Below are 14,908 nucleotides of genomic sequence, written 5' to 3' on the forward strand. Positions count from 1 at the left end.
CACCAACTTTGGATAAATGAACTAATCCTGGTTGTGAAAACTGTGGGCTATGAGGTTAGACTAGCTTGTTTGATTTTATGATATAGAATAAGTTACTTCATCTCTCTGAGTTTTACTTTCTTCTTCTGTAAAAGAGGATAATAATAGTAATTACCTCATATGATTGCAGGAATGATTAAATAATGATTTAAAGCACATGGAACAGTGCCTTACATGGGGAGCTCAAAACAAATGTAAACCAATATAAAGAAAACCTTTTCTGTTATAACACAAAAAATAAAATGACTATTTGAGTGATTCGGCGTTTATGTATGAAAATTTTCTGAATTTATTTTCCTTATTATCTAAAAGCTTATCTCTACAACAGAAGCACCTTGTCAGACTAATCTGCTTCTCTGTGATCTCTATTTTAGAGAAATACTGGTGAACCAAGTATTCTATAAGGCACAGACTCAAAAAAGCAACAATGATAACAAGTCATATTGGTATATTGTCTTTTAAGTTCAAAGTCTCTTAAAAATACACCAATTCATGACTGATTTTTTCAACATTATCAGCTTCTGGAGACTAGTAAATTTTAGTGGGATCTCAAATCACAAGCAAAACTAGCTGGTGTTAATTCTGAAAATAAGGACCAACTTCCAGTAAAGTTAGGACTACATTAAAATCAATTCCAAAAAACCATGGTGTCTAGTATTTGTTGCATATTGCCTAACAGCTCCTTAAGGTAATGGCAAAAATTTGGCCTCAGCTGTCCTCATGCAGTATAGATGACTATTTATAGACAACAAAATAGAAAAAGACATCATCAAGGACAGTATGATGATATAAAATCTAACTGCATAATTAGAAAGTGTGTTCTATTCATGAGAGTGGTAGCAATAGCCACATTTCATAATAATCATTGATTCAATGTATACTTATTTAGCACCAATTGTCTGCACCAAATTGGGCAAGGACCTTTTCAACTTAGTGTACACATATCACATCATTTCCATTAATATGTTTTTATTAGTCGAATATACATGCTTTGGTTAGGCATGACCATCAAAAACGTAGGGTCCTAGGACAAAGACAAAGCCCGCTTCTAGGATGTTGCTGAGAAAATCATGATGAAAACATATTTATCTGTTTGTATTTGGGGATCTGTTATATATCTGTCTATTATCTCATCGGGGAGAAGGATATTTTGGTGCACAATCAACTGAAAGCTGAGAGAGAAGGCATTTTAGAAGTTAGCAAATAAAACTAGCTCGGTTGCCACCTTACCACATACTAAGGGCTGCTGGTCACCTTTGAAACCTAGGCTGAATCAACTAAACTTAAATGAAATGATTTCCTGCTTACTAGGTTTATTCTATTAGGTCCTTTATAAAAGAGACTGTGTCTGTTTTATTTCATTTAGATAGAAGAACAGTCAGACATGTCATTAGATTACTTCTGAATATGACCTTGCACTTGTCATTTTTTACGGTAAAGAATAGGACTTTTTTCAGGAAAAAGAAACAAAATCCTTTCAAGCTACAGACATTCAAACCCAATAGATTGTGCTATTTAAACAGAAAACAAATGAAAATTGCTCTAGAGCCAGTTTTTTTTTTTTTTTTTTTGTAATTAGCTACAAGTTCCTAAAGGACATTAGACAATTATAGAAATATATTCATCTATGTAATATTAGACTTCAAGTTAACACTTATTTTCCTGGATTCTGAAGACCTTTCATTTTATTTAGCCATCATTCCCGTTTTTTGCTTCTGAGTAAATCCTTACATTTACTTAACTCTAGATTAGAAAATCAGAACCATCTCTTTAGTTTTCTGGCAGGGAACTATCTTGGTATAAATTTTGCAGAACCCCTTTAGTTTTTATTTTAGTTCATAATGAAATATAGTACATCCTTCATTATCAACATAGTTTTAACTCGTTTTCTGGTTAATTCTCCTAAATGATTACCATAATTTTCTCTAATTCCAGGGCAGGCATTCTTTCAAAAAGTAAAATTTAAAGTTTGTTTTTCTTCTCAAGTGGTTAAGTGCCTGCTTCCCATGTACAAGGTCTGGGGTTCGATCCCCTAGTACCTCCTAAAAAAAGAAAGTGTTATCAAGTTAGAGTTTTTTTTTCTTGCCTCTCCTCAAAACAACATTAAAAGCCCTAAATGTCAAAAAACATTTCTCTGTCTTAGCTAAATCACTTTTGTGTTCATTATTTCTTATTGATATGATTCTTCATCTGCCTTCCCCTTTGATTTAATTTACTTGGCATCAATCAGAAATTACAAAAAGATAAAATTGTAGCAAATGTAATAATATGAACATCTTTTTAGCTTTTGACTTCATACAGCCTTTGGGATGCATTTACACTTTGAAAAATAAAGCCAATTTAAAAACGATTTTTTCATGCTGCATTTACATTCACAAGGCTTTGTGATTTTTCTAGTACTCGCCCAAGCCCCTGAAACTTCATCTCACTAAAGAAAAATTGCGGGTTTTAAGTGAATGTATAGGATTATGAGTTTTACATGACTGTATAATAAAAAATATGTGGAAGTATTATTGATAAAATTTAAGTATTCTCTTCAGGTGTAGCAGAAGAACAAAGAAATGGAATACTATTCCCCTTTTCATATATTATTAAAGACTACCTGATGACAGGTGACATATTATAGAATAGACCACAACTTGATAACTTGTTGGATAACTGTGGAGGTTATGGCAGCAATAGGGTAATTATATTCAAAGTAAATAGGAGAATGGTGAAGTCATGGTTTCATAAGCATTAACATTCTGAAGAGATTATATGTGTCTAAAATTATTTTTAAAACCTCTATCATTTAAATGAGTGGACAAAATAGATCATTTGGCTGTTCCTTTTACCTTAATTTATTTACCAGGTATATTATGAAACAGACTTTTTAAGCCACGTTTTGAAAGTGTGTTAATTGTCATTAATACTTGGTTAACTATGAGGTTCTAAAGGCTATCCAAATATTTCAGATCACGTACAATGAAACTTCTTTTAAAATGCATAGTGTATAGAATTATAGTGAAAGTGGCTGTAATAATTCTAATTTCACATCTTTTATAAACTTGTTATTTTATACCATTCAAAAAGGAGAAATAAATAATTCATTATTGAAAAATTCAATATGGAAAAAATAATTAAACATAGGGGGAAAGTACAAAGTGAAAAGTAAAATTCTTTCTCTCCACCTCTTTTGACCTATCTTTTTCTACCACCCTCCCCAACCAAGTAACCAGTGTGAAGAGTTTCTTAAGCCTTTCGTCTCGGTCGCCGACATGCCATCCAGATTGAGAAAGACCCGGAAACTCCGGGGCCATGTAAGCCATGGCCACGGCCGTATCGGCAAACACCGGAAGCATCCAGGAGGTCGGGGTAATGCTGGTGGCATGCATCACCACAGGATCAACTTCGACAAATATCACCCAGGTTATTTCGGAAAGGTTGGTATGAGACATTATCATTTAAAGAGGAATCAGAGCTTCTGTCCAACTGTGAACCTTGATAAACTGTGGACCTTGGTCAGTGAGCAGACACGGGTAAATGCTGCCAAAAACAAGACTGGAGCTGCTCCCATCATTGATGTGGTGCGATCGGGTTACTACAAAGTTCTGGGGAAGGGAAAGCTTCCAAAACAGCCTGTCATCGTCAAGGCCAAATTCTTCAGCAGAAGAGCTGAGGAGAAGATTAAGGGTGTGGGGGGAGCCTGTGTCCTGGTGGCTTAAAGCCTTATGGAGGGAGGTTCATTAAATACGTGCTTTTCCCTTGTGGTCTGAGTGTAGACTCTTTGGCACCTCTGCATCCCAACCTGTGCAGCTAATGCAGAGCATACTCAGCATCAGGAATCCACCATAACCAGGTTCTAGGACAAAGAATGTGGAAGTCTTAGCCAATTAGCAAATTTGAGTCTAATATTTATAAGGATGGTAACCTATTAATTTTAGTTGAACACCTATTTGCATTGTTTACAGTGGGTGGAGAATGAACCCTTACCGGTTTCAGTCTCAAAAGAGAAAATGGGTGGCCTCTACTGAGCCGTGGAGTTGAGGCAGTTCTATAGGGCTAAATTCCTGATCCTAAAGGTTTCTTCCTGGGTCCCTTATTTTGGACCAAAGCTTTTTAATTTTAACCAGAATGTAGAATTAATAGTTTATTTTTTTTTAATCTATTGGAAAAAATTGGGAAATCCTGAAGGCCAGAAATGGGGTCAAGTTTTCTAGGGTTTATGTCTTCCTCTTGAAGCTAAACAGTGATTAATAACCAGTGCTTGTATGCAGATAAGACCCTTGGAGTCTGTGTAAATTATTTGCTACAGTTTTTACAGTTCTGGAATTTTAGACTTGACCCAAAATAAAGATGTCCAAAACTCTGAAAAAAAAAAAAAAAAAAAGAGTTTCTTAAATATCTTTCTCGCAATTTTCTAAGCACACACACACATTTTGTCCATGAAAATGAGATTTTATTATGGTTGAGCAACTTTTTTTTTTAAATCACCTGAAAGTATATATTTCCCAGCATATGCTATATACTGATCTCTCAGCTCAAGGGCTGTATAACATGCCATTGTTAAGAATTTATCTAACCATTTTCCAACTGATAGGCATTTAGATAGTTTCTAATTGTTCTCTATGATAAACAAAGCCACAATATACATTTTTAACATATATCCTCACACATTTATTTGAGAGTTTCCATAGGAAAGAATTTCTAGAAATGAAAATATTGAGTAAAAGAGTTTGTACACTTTTAGGTTTGATAGACATTGTTAAATTTCTCTCCAAAAATGTAGCAAGTTGCTTTTCCACGAATAGTATAGGAGAAAGACTATTTAGTCATTATTGGGTAATACAAAAACTTAAAATTTAAAAAGTGCATTTTATAGTTGTTTTAATTTGCATTTCATTAATGATCAGAGAAGTTTAGTATCTTTGACAAACTATTTTCTGGAGAACATTTTGTTGTTAAATAAAAGAGAAATAACTTTTTCTTTCTCCCTCTCTCCTTTATCTCTTAATCACACTCTGAAATGGAATACTCGCAATCCAAAAGCCTTTTTTAGATGTTGAATCTATCAACATTGGTACCACATTAAAGCAAATCTAGTATATTTAAGAGAGGTGTTTCAGTGGTGGAAACTCAGGTCAATCACTATGATACACAACTAAAATCACTTTAAAAGGAATATTTGAAGTCCAGTTTAATTTAAAATAATTCTAATGGAATAAACTATGTATTTAGACTTTCTTCCAAAATGATTTAAAGGAGGCATTGGAGTGATGGGTAAAAAGATCAGATGAGGTAGATGAGGAAAATATCAAAGACTTGAGGAGTTATCCCTGGTATATCCCACAACCTATGGCAGAGCCTGCCTTACTGTGTGTGCTTAGTATGAATGGGCTAAACAAATGAATGGATAACAGTGAATGCTAAAACATGTAAGTAAAGTAAATTGGAAGTTATCTTAGAGGAAGAATCCTGGATTAAAAAAAAATAAATACACACACCCCTGAATTAATGTTAGATAGGATCCCTATGGAAACATTCAAGATTTATAATTATCAGACTAACAGAAAGGGGTCTCCCTACACACTTAATAAAATCTTCCATATTTCCTATTACTTCTAATAATCCTGGGATCTTAAGATAGGAACAATTATAGCAATCCAATTTTCTCTTCATTTCTCACTATGTTTATTTTTGGCAGACTTTCAGCTTGGGTAATGGAACCAGGATGTTTAAATGCAGTTTGGTCTTTGATCAAATTCAATTCTGCATTTATGTCTTTTATTTGCCTCTGTTTTTTCCAGAGCTTCACAAGTTCTTTCCATCTTAAAATTTAAACTTGTCATTTAAAAAGCAAACAGGTAATGGTATGCTTTTGCAAATGTTTCATTTTATCTCATGTATTTGTGTGCACTAGTCACAAAATATGCCTAACTAGTGGTTAACTCACAACAGCTACCGCTATTGTGTGCTATTCCTTACTTAACAGATATGCCGATTGTGATTATTTTAAGCTAAGCTAACAGTGGTGGCCTCAATAATAATGGGATATTGAAAATCTCTTAGGTTGAATTTTTTTTTTTTTAATCAGGCAGAGGAGAACAAAACCTGCATTATAACTATGAATGTTGATGTGATGTGGTGTAAGAGCTGAGGGATTGCTAACTGTTGGCAAGCAACAGAATAGCTCCGCTGGAAAAATACTATATAATGATGGTTATATAATGTATGTCGTGCTATGTTGAGATTTAACTAGAACCTAAAAGCACAAAAAGGCTCAGTTGGGCCAATATTTGGAAAGAATATCCATAAGATTCATTTATGTTAATAATTAGTGAAACATTGGAATAATATTAAGGGAGAAAAACTAAGTCACGTTTGGACAAAGGAGTTATACCCAGGAAGGGCATGACCTCCCTCAGCTCAGATCAGGTCAGACAAACTTAGCTGTTGTTTTTTTTAAAGGATTACAAAATTGGTGGATAAAGGAAGGCAAGCAGGGTTATAGAGCAGGACTTCAGGGAAATGCTTGATACAACAATTATTATTTGTTTAAATTCTGAAGCTATAAATCCACCATGAAGTGTTGTGAAAAATAATTTACCACAAATCACATGAGGCTTATTCACAGAAGAGGAAGCATGATTCAGTGTTATAAAATCTATTCATAGAGAATAGCAAATCGATATATTAAAAGGAAATCATAAGTTTATGTCAAAGGGTGCTGAGAAGGAGACTAAAAATTTCTACAGATGTTATTCATGAAAGCTGTAAAGGGAATAGAAGACTATTTCTTGAGCATGATAAAGAATCTCTAGTTTAAACCAACAGCCAGCATTTGTTCAATGGTGAAACCTAGAGGCAGTTCCATACAAGTTAATAAAACTAGGATGCCCATTACCATCATTAAATTTTAGTGCTATTTGAGAACTTCTGACCAATGCAATATAAGATGAAACCAAAAACACGGGGTATAACTATTGAGGAAAGTTTTAATACCGAAAGAGTCTTATAAAATAAAGATTATGAATGTGACTGTAAATACAAGTATATTTAATATAAAGCTAGAAATTTATGTGTTTTTGAATTGCAATCAAAATATCAATAATAGATACCACTAATACAGAAATAATTTTAAAAAGGAATTTCTAAATCATATATAAAGAATTAGAACTATAGCTCATGTCTATAAAAGTGACACATATAAGGAAAGTTTAAAACTTCCTTGAGTTTTTATTAAGGCCAAAACACGCTTCAGAAAGAGATAATTGAAGCTCCTGTATTTATATATTCAGTGTAATTCCAACATTTATTTGTTTGTGTAATTCAAATAAAATAGTTTTGGGAATAATTTAAGACATTTCTAACATTCACTTAAAAAGAATAAACAGGGAAAAATATTTAAATAAACTTGAAGTAACCACAATTACCACTACAAAAACAAAAGAACAAAACACATTATAAACTTATAATAAGTTGAATCTGTAATTTTACTATAAAAATACACTGCAAAACAGAAAAGAATAAATAGCCCAGAAGTTTTTTATTTATAGCTATCTCATGTGTGATAAAGTCATTGCAAATCAATAAAATTGAAGGAATAAACCTTAGTCAAAAATAGCACTGGATAAATTGGTTAACAATTGGGAAATAATGCATGTACTTGCTCACCTCACATTATGTTCCAAAATAAATTCAAGATGGATTAAAATGTTAGAATTTAAAAAAAACAAACACCATTGTTAAACTAGAAAAAAACCCCAGAAGTGAATAGATTTTTTGATATGAGATGACTATGAATTTACAAATGATTAAAAAGCAATGGTAGGGAAGCAGACATGGCTCAACTGATAGAGTGTCCGCCTACCATATGGGAGGTCCAGGGTTTGAACCCAGAGCCTCCTGGCCTGTGTGGTGAGCTGGCCCAAGCACAGCGCTGCCGTGCAATGAGTGCTGTGCCATGCAGGGGTGTCCCCTGCATAGGGGAGCCCCACGTGCAAGAAGTGTGCCCCGCACTGAGCCACTTGACCTGAGAAAAGCACAGCCCTCCCAGGAGTGGTGCTGCACACATGGAGAGCTAACGCAGAAGATGATGCAACAAAAAGAGGCACAGATTCCCGGTGCCATTGAGATTGCAAGCAGACACAGAACACAGAGAAGGGACACGGGGCAGGGGGGTTGGGGGGGATGGGGGAGAGAAATAAATAATATAAATCCTAAAAAAAAAGCAATGGTAAAGAAAAAAATGCCAAAAAGTTTGATTTATAAACATAAAAATCCATATTTCAAAAACAATATCCCACTCTACATTTGATAAACGGTTAATAGCTTTGCAATAAAAAAAATTCATGTAAATTCATGAGTAATGGGTACAGGACATGAATAGACAATTCACAAAAGAGGAAGTACAACTAGTAAACAAACATATGGGAAAATGTTCACCTCATTAGTAATCAAAGACATGCAAATTAAACTTAGATTGGAGTAAAACAGTTGCAGTTTTCTGTAGCCCTAGCTTCTAAAAGGAGGAGGAGAATAGAAACAGTTTGAGCCTTGGGATTTCAGTGTGTTAGAATAAGTGTGAGATTGGTAACAGAAGAAAGCCAGGTCTTATTGACCTGCTATACTCTGTAATTTTCTGCATGAAGTTGGCCTGGGGACAGGTGGTAGGGTGGTAGGGAAGAAGACTGCTTGTATGGAGATGAAATCTGTCAAGAAAGGTATTATTTCCTTTAGTTGAAGTAAGAACGTTAATAAACAGTCAAGAGTAGTACCTATAGCGTCTTTCATAATGCAGAATTATTAACTAAATGGTATGGCATAGTTAGTATGGTAGGCATATTAACTAAATGCCTACCAGTAAAAGATAATTAAAAGATTAGAGACTACTTGGCTACTTAAATGTATAACATTTATCAAGTCCTCCATCCTAGGCATTGCAGAAAGCACTTTACATGAATTCTTTAATTTAGTTCCCACAATGAGGTATCTGTTATTGCTGTTGTTATTATTACCCTCATTTTTTTACAATAAGGGGAAAGTGTGTCTCAGGAAAGTTGATATTCAAAAAGACCACACCACTAATGAACAACAGAGCCATACTTTGAACCTGGACATTCTGTTGCCAAAGCCTGCTCTTAATCATTGCAATTTATGTTAGGTAAAATGCTTAGTATGATAATATATGTATATTATTATTACAAGTCTGAAAAGTGCATGAAAATTAAAAATGAAATACAATAAAATGCTGAGCTATGTGGTGGACAGGTAATGCACCATTTTTCTCTTTTTGAAGTTTTAAACATTAGGGTAGATCACTTTAAAGTAAGATATTATAAAATGAAGAATAATTATCAGACAATTACATATTTGCACATATTTTCCAATCTTAAATTTGTCACATCAAAAGGAAGTCTAAAGATGAACCTGTACTTAGGCTGGTGATGTGCACAACAGGATTCTCTTCAGGAATTGCACGGGTGATATGTGTGCAAATTTGCGGATTTTCAAACCTAGACTGCTTCAGGGATAACAACATTTCTTATTATGGGTGTATAAGAAACATCTGGGAAATAAGGACCTCTACCTGGATATGACTACCAAAAAATAGGTCTGAATTTATGCTTTTGCTACTGGTAATAGTTAAGGGATGAGAATGGTGATAAAGATATTTGTGATGATGATACCATTCATTGAGCATTTATTAAATGCTAGACAATGTGCTGAATACTTGCATTATTTGTTCATTCAGATCTCAGAGTAGCCTTGCCATGATACGATTATTGTCTTTATTCCAGAGAGACAAAAGATATTTGTTGATGATGCATTTTTAAATTTTCCTGAAAATACTTTGTACTTTGTTTCTTTACCCCAGTTTGGTTGTTTTTGGTAACAACAATGAAAAGTTATGCATTCATCTTCTTGACCTATACACTGTTCTGTTACTGCTGGCAGCCCCAGCCTGAAGACATTTGGCCTCCACCCGTGGCCACCCGTATTCATTCTTGTTGGATCTCAGTGAAAAGGCTGACCAATTCTTCTGGGGTGCTTAACCTCTTCTGCAGTAAAGAAATAAAGTGGACCTCATGCCAAAGAACAGAATACCGCGGGGTGGATAATATAAATATGGAAGGGAGAGCGAGAGGGAAGGAGGACAAGAGAAAGGGAGGGAGGGAAGGAAGTACAAATAGAAGGAAGTAGAGGAATTCTATTCTATTAACAAGGTTATCACATACAATTGTGTGAAATTACTATAGGCTTTGTCAACACTGTCAGGCATATTGGGAACACTATGGTGTTTGGGCTGCTTTCATAAAGCAGGCTGGAAAAATTCCCAGAACACCAGGCCACTAGGCAATGTTTCCTGGGTTGGCAGCATTCTACTGTTCCTGTCTCAGTGCTGGAAAAGAGTGAAAAGTAAAAATTACACCACAGGCAGCTGGGTAAATGCCTAATAGTTCTCTGGAATAGATTAGCAATAACTAGTACATTCGGCTTTGGACTTCACAGATTTGAACTGATCAAAATTGAATTTTAAAAGTTTGTAAATAGACTTGGAAGAAAAGCTAAGGATATCTATATTATTCGGCCTAAAAAAGGGAAGACAGAACAGGGCCAATGCCAGTGATGGCACAGGATTTCTTGAGGGTGAAATATGGTGTTCACTGCTGTATCGGGAGTAAGATTGTCGTCGTACTAAAAAAAAAAGGAGTTCATTTATGTTATTGAACATGTTAAGTGTAAGGCTCAATATGGGTCTTTTTATTCTAATTAAGAGAATGTAAAATCATGCAATTGCTCTTAAAAATAGCATCAAGGATAGCATTTTGGAAAAAAAAATCATTCAGTTCAAGTGATGAACCAGAGCTGGATTTTCCCGAGGCCACCATTGTACTATAGCATATATCTAGTACAAAAGAATTTATAAAGAGAGTCCAGAAATTCCCTTTACTAAAGGAGGACTTTTAAGCATAGTCAAAGAGTCATCCAAGTTAGGATACTGGGTGAATAATGCAACATTACTCCCAAGTACTGATAAACTTGCAACATTCCACTTTAAAATTCCCTAATCCTAGAACCAAGAGTAGAATGTTAGAAGCACCTACAGATGATCATCTCCTGAATATGTCAGCTAGCAGTAATATGTTCTTTCCATTTGAATAAATGTTTTTGAAAATTCAGATGTTTAGCTGACATTTCTTTCTGTAGTTTATTCATAGCTTCTTAACTGATAAAATTTCTCTTTTTATTTATGCACATTTATTATAGATGATCAGTTCTTACTATTGTTTATTACCTTAAAAAGCTTCGAATGAAAATTCAAGGTCCTTCATAATTTTGTTCCGTTTAATTGGCCAGCTGCATCTTCTGGCTTTAAATGGCAAAATCTGATAATTTTTTAGCATTCATCTCTTATCCTTTAATTCTGAGCTTTAATGATACCTCTTCTGTGAAGACTTCCCTGATTCCCCCAGCTAGACTTGCATGTTCAATATTGCCACCATTGCAATTTGTATAACTTGTTAAAACAGATATCAAACTAAATCTTGCTAGTACTCACATCTTCTTAATTGACTGCAAGCTCCCTGAGGATAGGAATAAAGTCATGCTAACTGTGTGGCCTGAGGAGCTAATATGGTGCTTGGATCAAAAACCTGTGATAACTGCCTCCTATAAGAACAGCAGAGCAGACACAAAGTGATTGGTAATGGGCATGGCCTTCTACCCACTCCAGCTCTCAAATGAGGGCCAACTGGGAAAAGAAGAAGCATCCCGCACTCAGGAGGCAGGGAGGCCGAGGTTGGATCTCTGGGTCTTCAGTACTCAATCATCTCATCTTCGCAGATGGGCTCAGGGCAATGGGTACCAGCTAATCAAGAGAGATCTGAAATAGCTTTCCCTGTGCTGGAAGGCTCCCTAAGTCCAGGATCCATGAAGGTCCCCAAGGCTATGTAAGCCAGCTTTCACAGCTGGTGCTCGCACACGTTTGAATTGCGCGCCAGGAACCCAAGAATTGCCATTGGATTAGCTGGGAAGCCTTGTTCCAGTCATTTCATTATTCTCCTAGCAAGACAACTTCGGATTTTATGGAATTAAATTTTTCTACCCCTTTCAATGTGTTACACTGGGGTTTTGTTGTATGCTCTAATAAGGAATCAATAACTGTATAAAAGGATGAAATTAAGTTCTCTGATTAGTATGTTTAATCTAACTACTTCGGTGCAGAACAGACCTTTCATCCTATCCTACTCATCGTGATGCTATACTTCTGTCTCTTTCTCTCAGTGTATGTGATGCTTACACACACATATATAAACATGTCTACTGATACGATGGCTAAAGCATAAAGATTCATATATATTATTGATAGATATTCTTCTCTATATTCATTTAAATAATTTAAAAACTGGTCCCAAAATATTTTTGACTCCTGTTAAACCTGTTGCTATTTATCAGCCATTCTCATGCATGTTATTATTGAACTAATTATCTGCCATCTGAATTTTATGTGATGAATCTTTTGGACATACTATATTTTTTACATTATAGCATTTAGTAAATATAAATTTTGCTTCAGTTATTGCTTCATATTTTCCAGATACTGCTAGATCCACATTATGTCTCCTAAATGGCTTCCTTTCTTCCAAGCTTTGAATTGTCTGCAATTGTGATGGCCAACCTCCATGTCATCTTCTAAATTCTTTAAAGTAAAGAGGTGCCACACGTGTGCCACACCACTAGAGATAACCTTCCAAGTTGGCATTGGTATAAACATTATACAATGATTACAGCTAATGTTCTGGGACTCTAATTTCTCTCTTTCCATGTTGTCCATAAGAAGCACAACCTTGTTGTGACCCCAGATACCTTAGGCCTATTATATTCCCTGATGTATCCCATAAATAACATTTCTAAGGAAAAAAAAGGCTTATTGGTTTTTTTTTGAAACAATAAGTGTATATTAATAGTTGTGAACTTACAAAACAAAGATATATAACATCATACGGGACTCTCATAACTCACTCTACCACCAACATCTTACATTGTTGTTAAACCTTTTTAACCAATGGTTAAAGAGCATTGTCAAAGCATTATTACTAACCCAATGATTTTCCCCCAACTCTCCCTGTTATTATTATCTTTATGTCATTTATATATGAACATACATAAACAATTAAGTGTATAGTAAAAGTTGTGAACTTACAAAGCAAACATGCATAACATCATACAGGGGACCCTTACATCAACCCTCCACCAATACCTTGCATTGTAGTGAGATGTTTGTTACAAAATATGAAAGAATATTGTCAAAATCTTACTCCTAATTATAGTCCTTATCCTATATTTGGTGTGTTTTTTCCCCAACACACCTTATTAGTATTTTTAAAATATATTTTTATGACAGAAGTTGTAAACTTATAAAACAATCATGCACATATGCAAAATTCCCAAGCAACACCCCTCTATCAACACACCACACTGTGGTGGAACATTTGTTACAGATAAGATAATATCATCTGATTGTTACCATGTCCATAGCATACATTTGACTCACATTCTCGATACTGCCCTATTATCAACACAATACATCTTTGGCATAGATGCAAGAATATTGTATTATTACTGCTAACCACAGTCCATAGGTCTTTCCAGTTGTATATTTCCCATGCTTTCCCAACACCCTGCAGTAGTGATATACATTTGCTCTAGCTCACAAACGACACTCTTGCATCTGCACCATCAAACACAATTCTCATCCATCTCTTGGTTTACTGTGCTATTCAGTTCCTAGATTATTCTCTAGCATTCTGTCAATTGGTATTTACATCCCTAGACTACCATTTTCAGCCACATCCCTATTTATAAACTACCTATTAAAATTTTACCATCCATTCTATGCATTTCCACACTTTTACAGTAAAGCTAATTAAAACTACATACATTAAACATCAGTAGTCCATCTCAGTCCTTCATTATGTCCATTAAGAACCCACCACCTACCACCAGGTCTTGAAGATATTTTCCTACAATTTCTTCAGAAGTTTTATATTCTTGCTTTTATTTTTAGATTTTTTTAATCCATTTTGAGTTAATTTTTGGATAAGGTGTGAGATAGAGGTCCTCTTTCCTTCCTTTGGCTATAGATATCCAGTTCTTTCAGCACCATTTTGCTGAATGTACTGTACTGCCCAAGCTGTGTGGTTTTGACAAGCTAGTCAAAAATCACTTCACCATACACATGAGGGTCTGTTTCTGAGCCATCAGTTTGGTTCCGTTGGTCTATGTGTCTGTCTTTATGCCAGTACCATGTTGTTTTTACCTCTATAGCTTGGTAATATGATTTAAAGTTCAGAGATGAGGGTTTACTTTTCCTTTCATGATGTTTCTGGTTATTCAGGACCCCTTACCCTTCCAATAAATTTTCTAATTGTGTTTTCAGTTTTTTTTTTAATACTGGTGGAATTTTTATCAGGGTTGCATTGAATCTGTATATCAATTTGAGTAGAATTGACATCTTAATGATATTTAGTCTTCCAACCCATGAGCATGGAATGTTCTTCCAGTTATTTAGGACTTTTAAAAATTTCTTTTAACATTGGATTGCAGTTTTCTGAATACAAGTGCTTCACATCGTTGGTTAACTTTATTCCTGACTATTTGAGTTTATCTGTCACATTTTATTTTTACCACTCTTTTGGCACTTTTAGTTACTTTTATTAATATAATCTTCATTTTTAGACTCTCTTCTAGGCCTCTCTCTCCTGTCTTTTCTTTTCAGGCTCTAGCATACCCATTAGTATTTCCTGAAAATCTGGGCTCCTGCTTAGAAATTCTCTCAGTTTCTGTTTATCTGTGAATATTCTAATCTTGTCCTCATTTTTGAAAG

At 34.7% G+C, this 14,908-nt stretch overlaps 2 protein-coding genes across 2 annotated transcripts in view; one reads left to right on the forward strand and one right to left on the reverse strand.

The window, feature by feature from the left end:
• The window catches only part of ADGRL2 (adhesion G protein-coupled receptor L2), a 653,868-nt gene that overhangs the window by 569,908 nt on the left and 69,052 nt on the right, over nucleotides 1–14,908 (reverse strand). The window lies entirely within an intron of this gene.
• On the forward strand, nucleotides 3,281–3,781 carry LOC101436039 (large ribosomal subunit protein uL15). The gene has a single exon (XM_012526941.3). It carries the CDS (start codon nucleotides 3,297–3,299, stop codon nucleotides 3,741–3,743), a length of 447 nt encoding a protein of 148 aa, XP_012382395.1. The 5' UTR covers nucleotides 3,281–3,296; the 3' UTR covers nucleotides 3,744–3,781.

The sequence above is a fragment of the Dasypus novemcinctus genome, chromosome 9, assembly GCF_030445035.2.
Source record: "Dasypus novemcinctus isolate mDasNov1 chromosome 9, mDasNov1.1.hap2, whole genome shotgun sequence".
Classification (NCBI taxonomy): domain Eukaryota; kingdom Metazoa; phylum Chordata; class Mammalia; order Cingulata; family Dasypodidae; genus Dasypus; species Dasypus novemcinctus.

What these genes read in the sequence shown, in the direction of transcription:
- LOC101436039 (XM_012526941.3), top strand. Translation starts at nt 3,297, where the DNA reads ATGCCATCCAGATTGAGAAAGACCCGGAAACTCCGGGGCCATGTAAGC.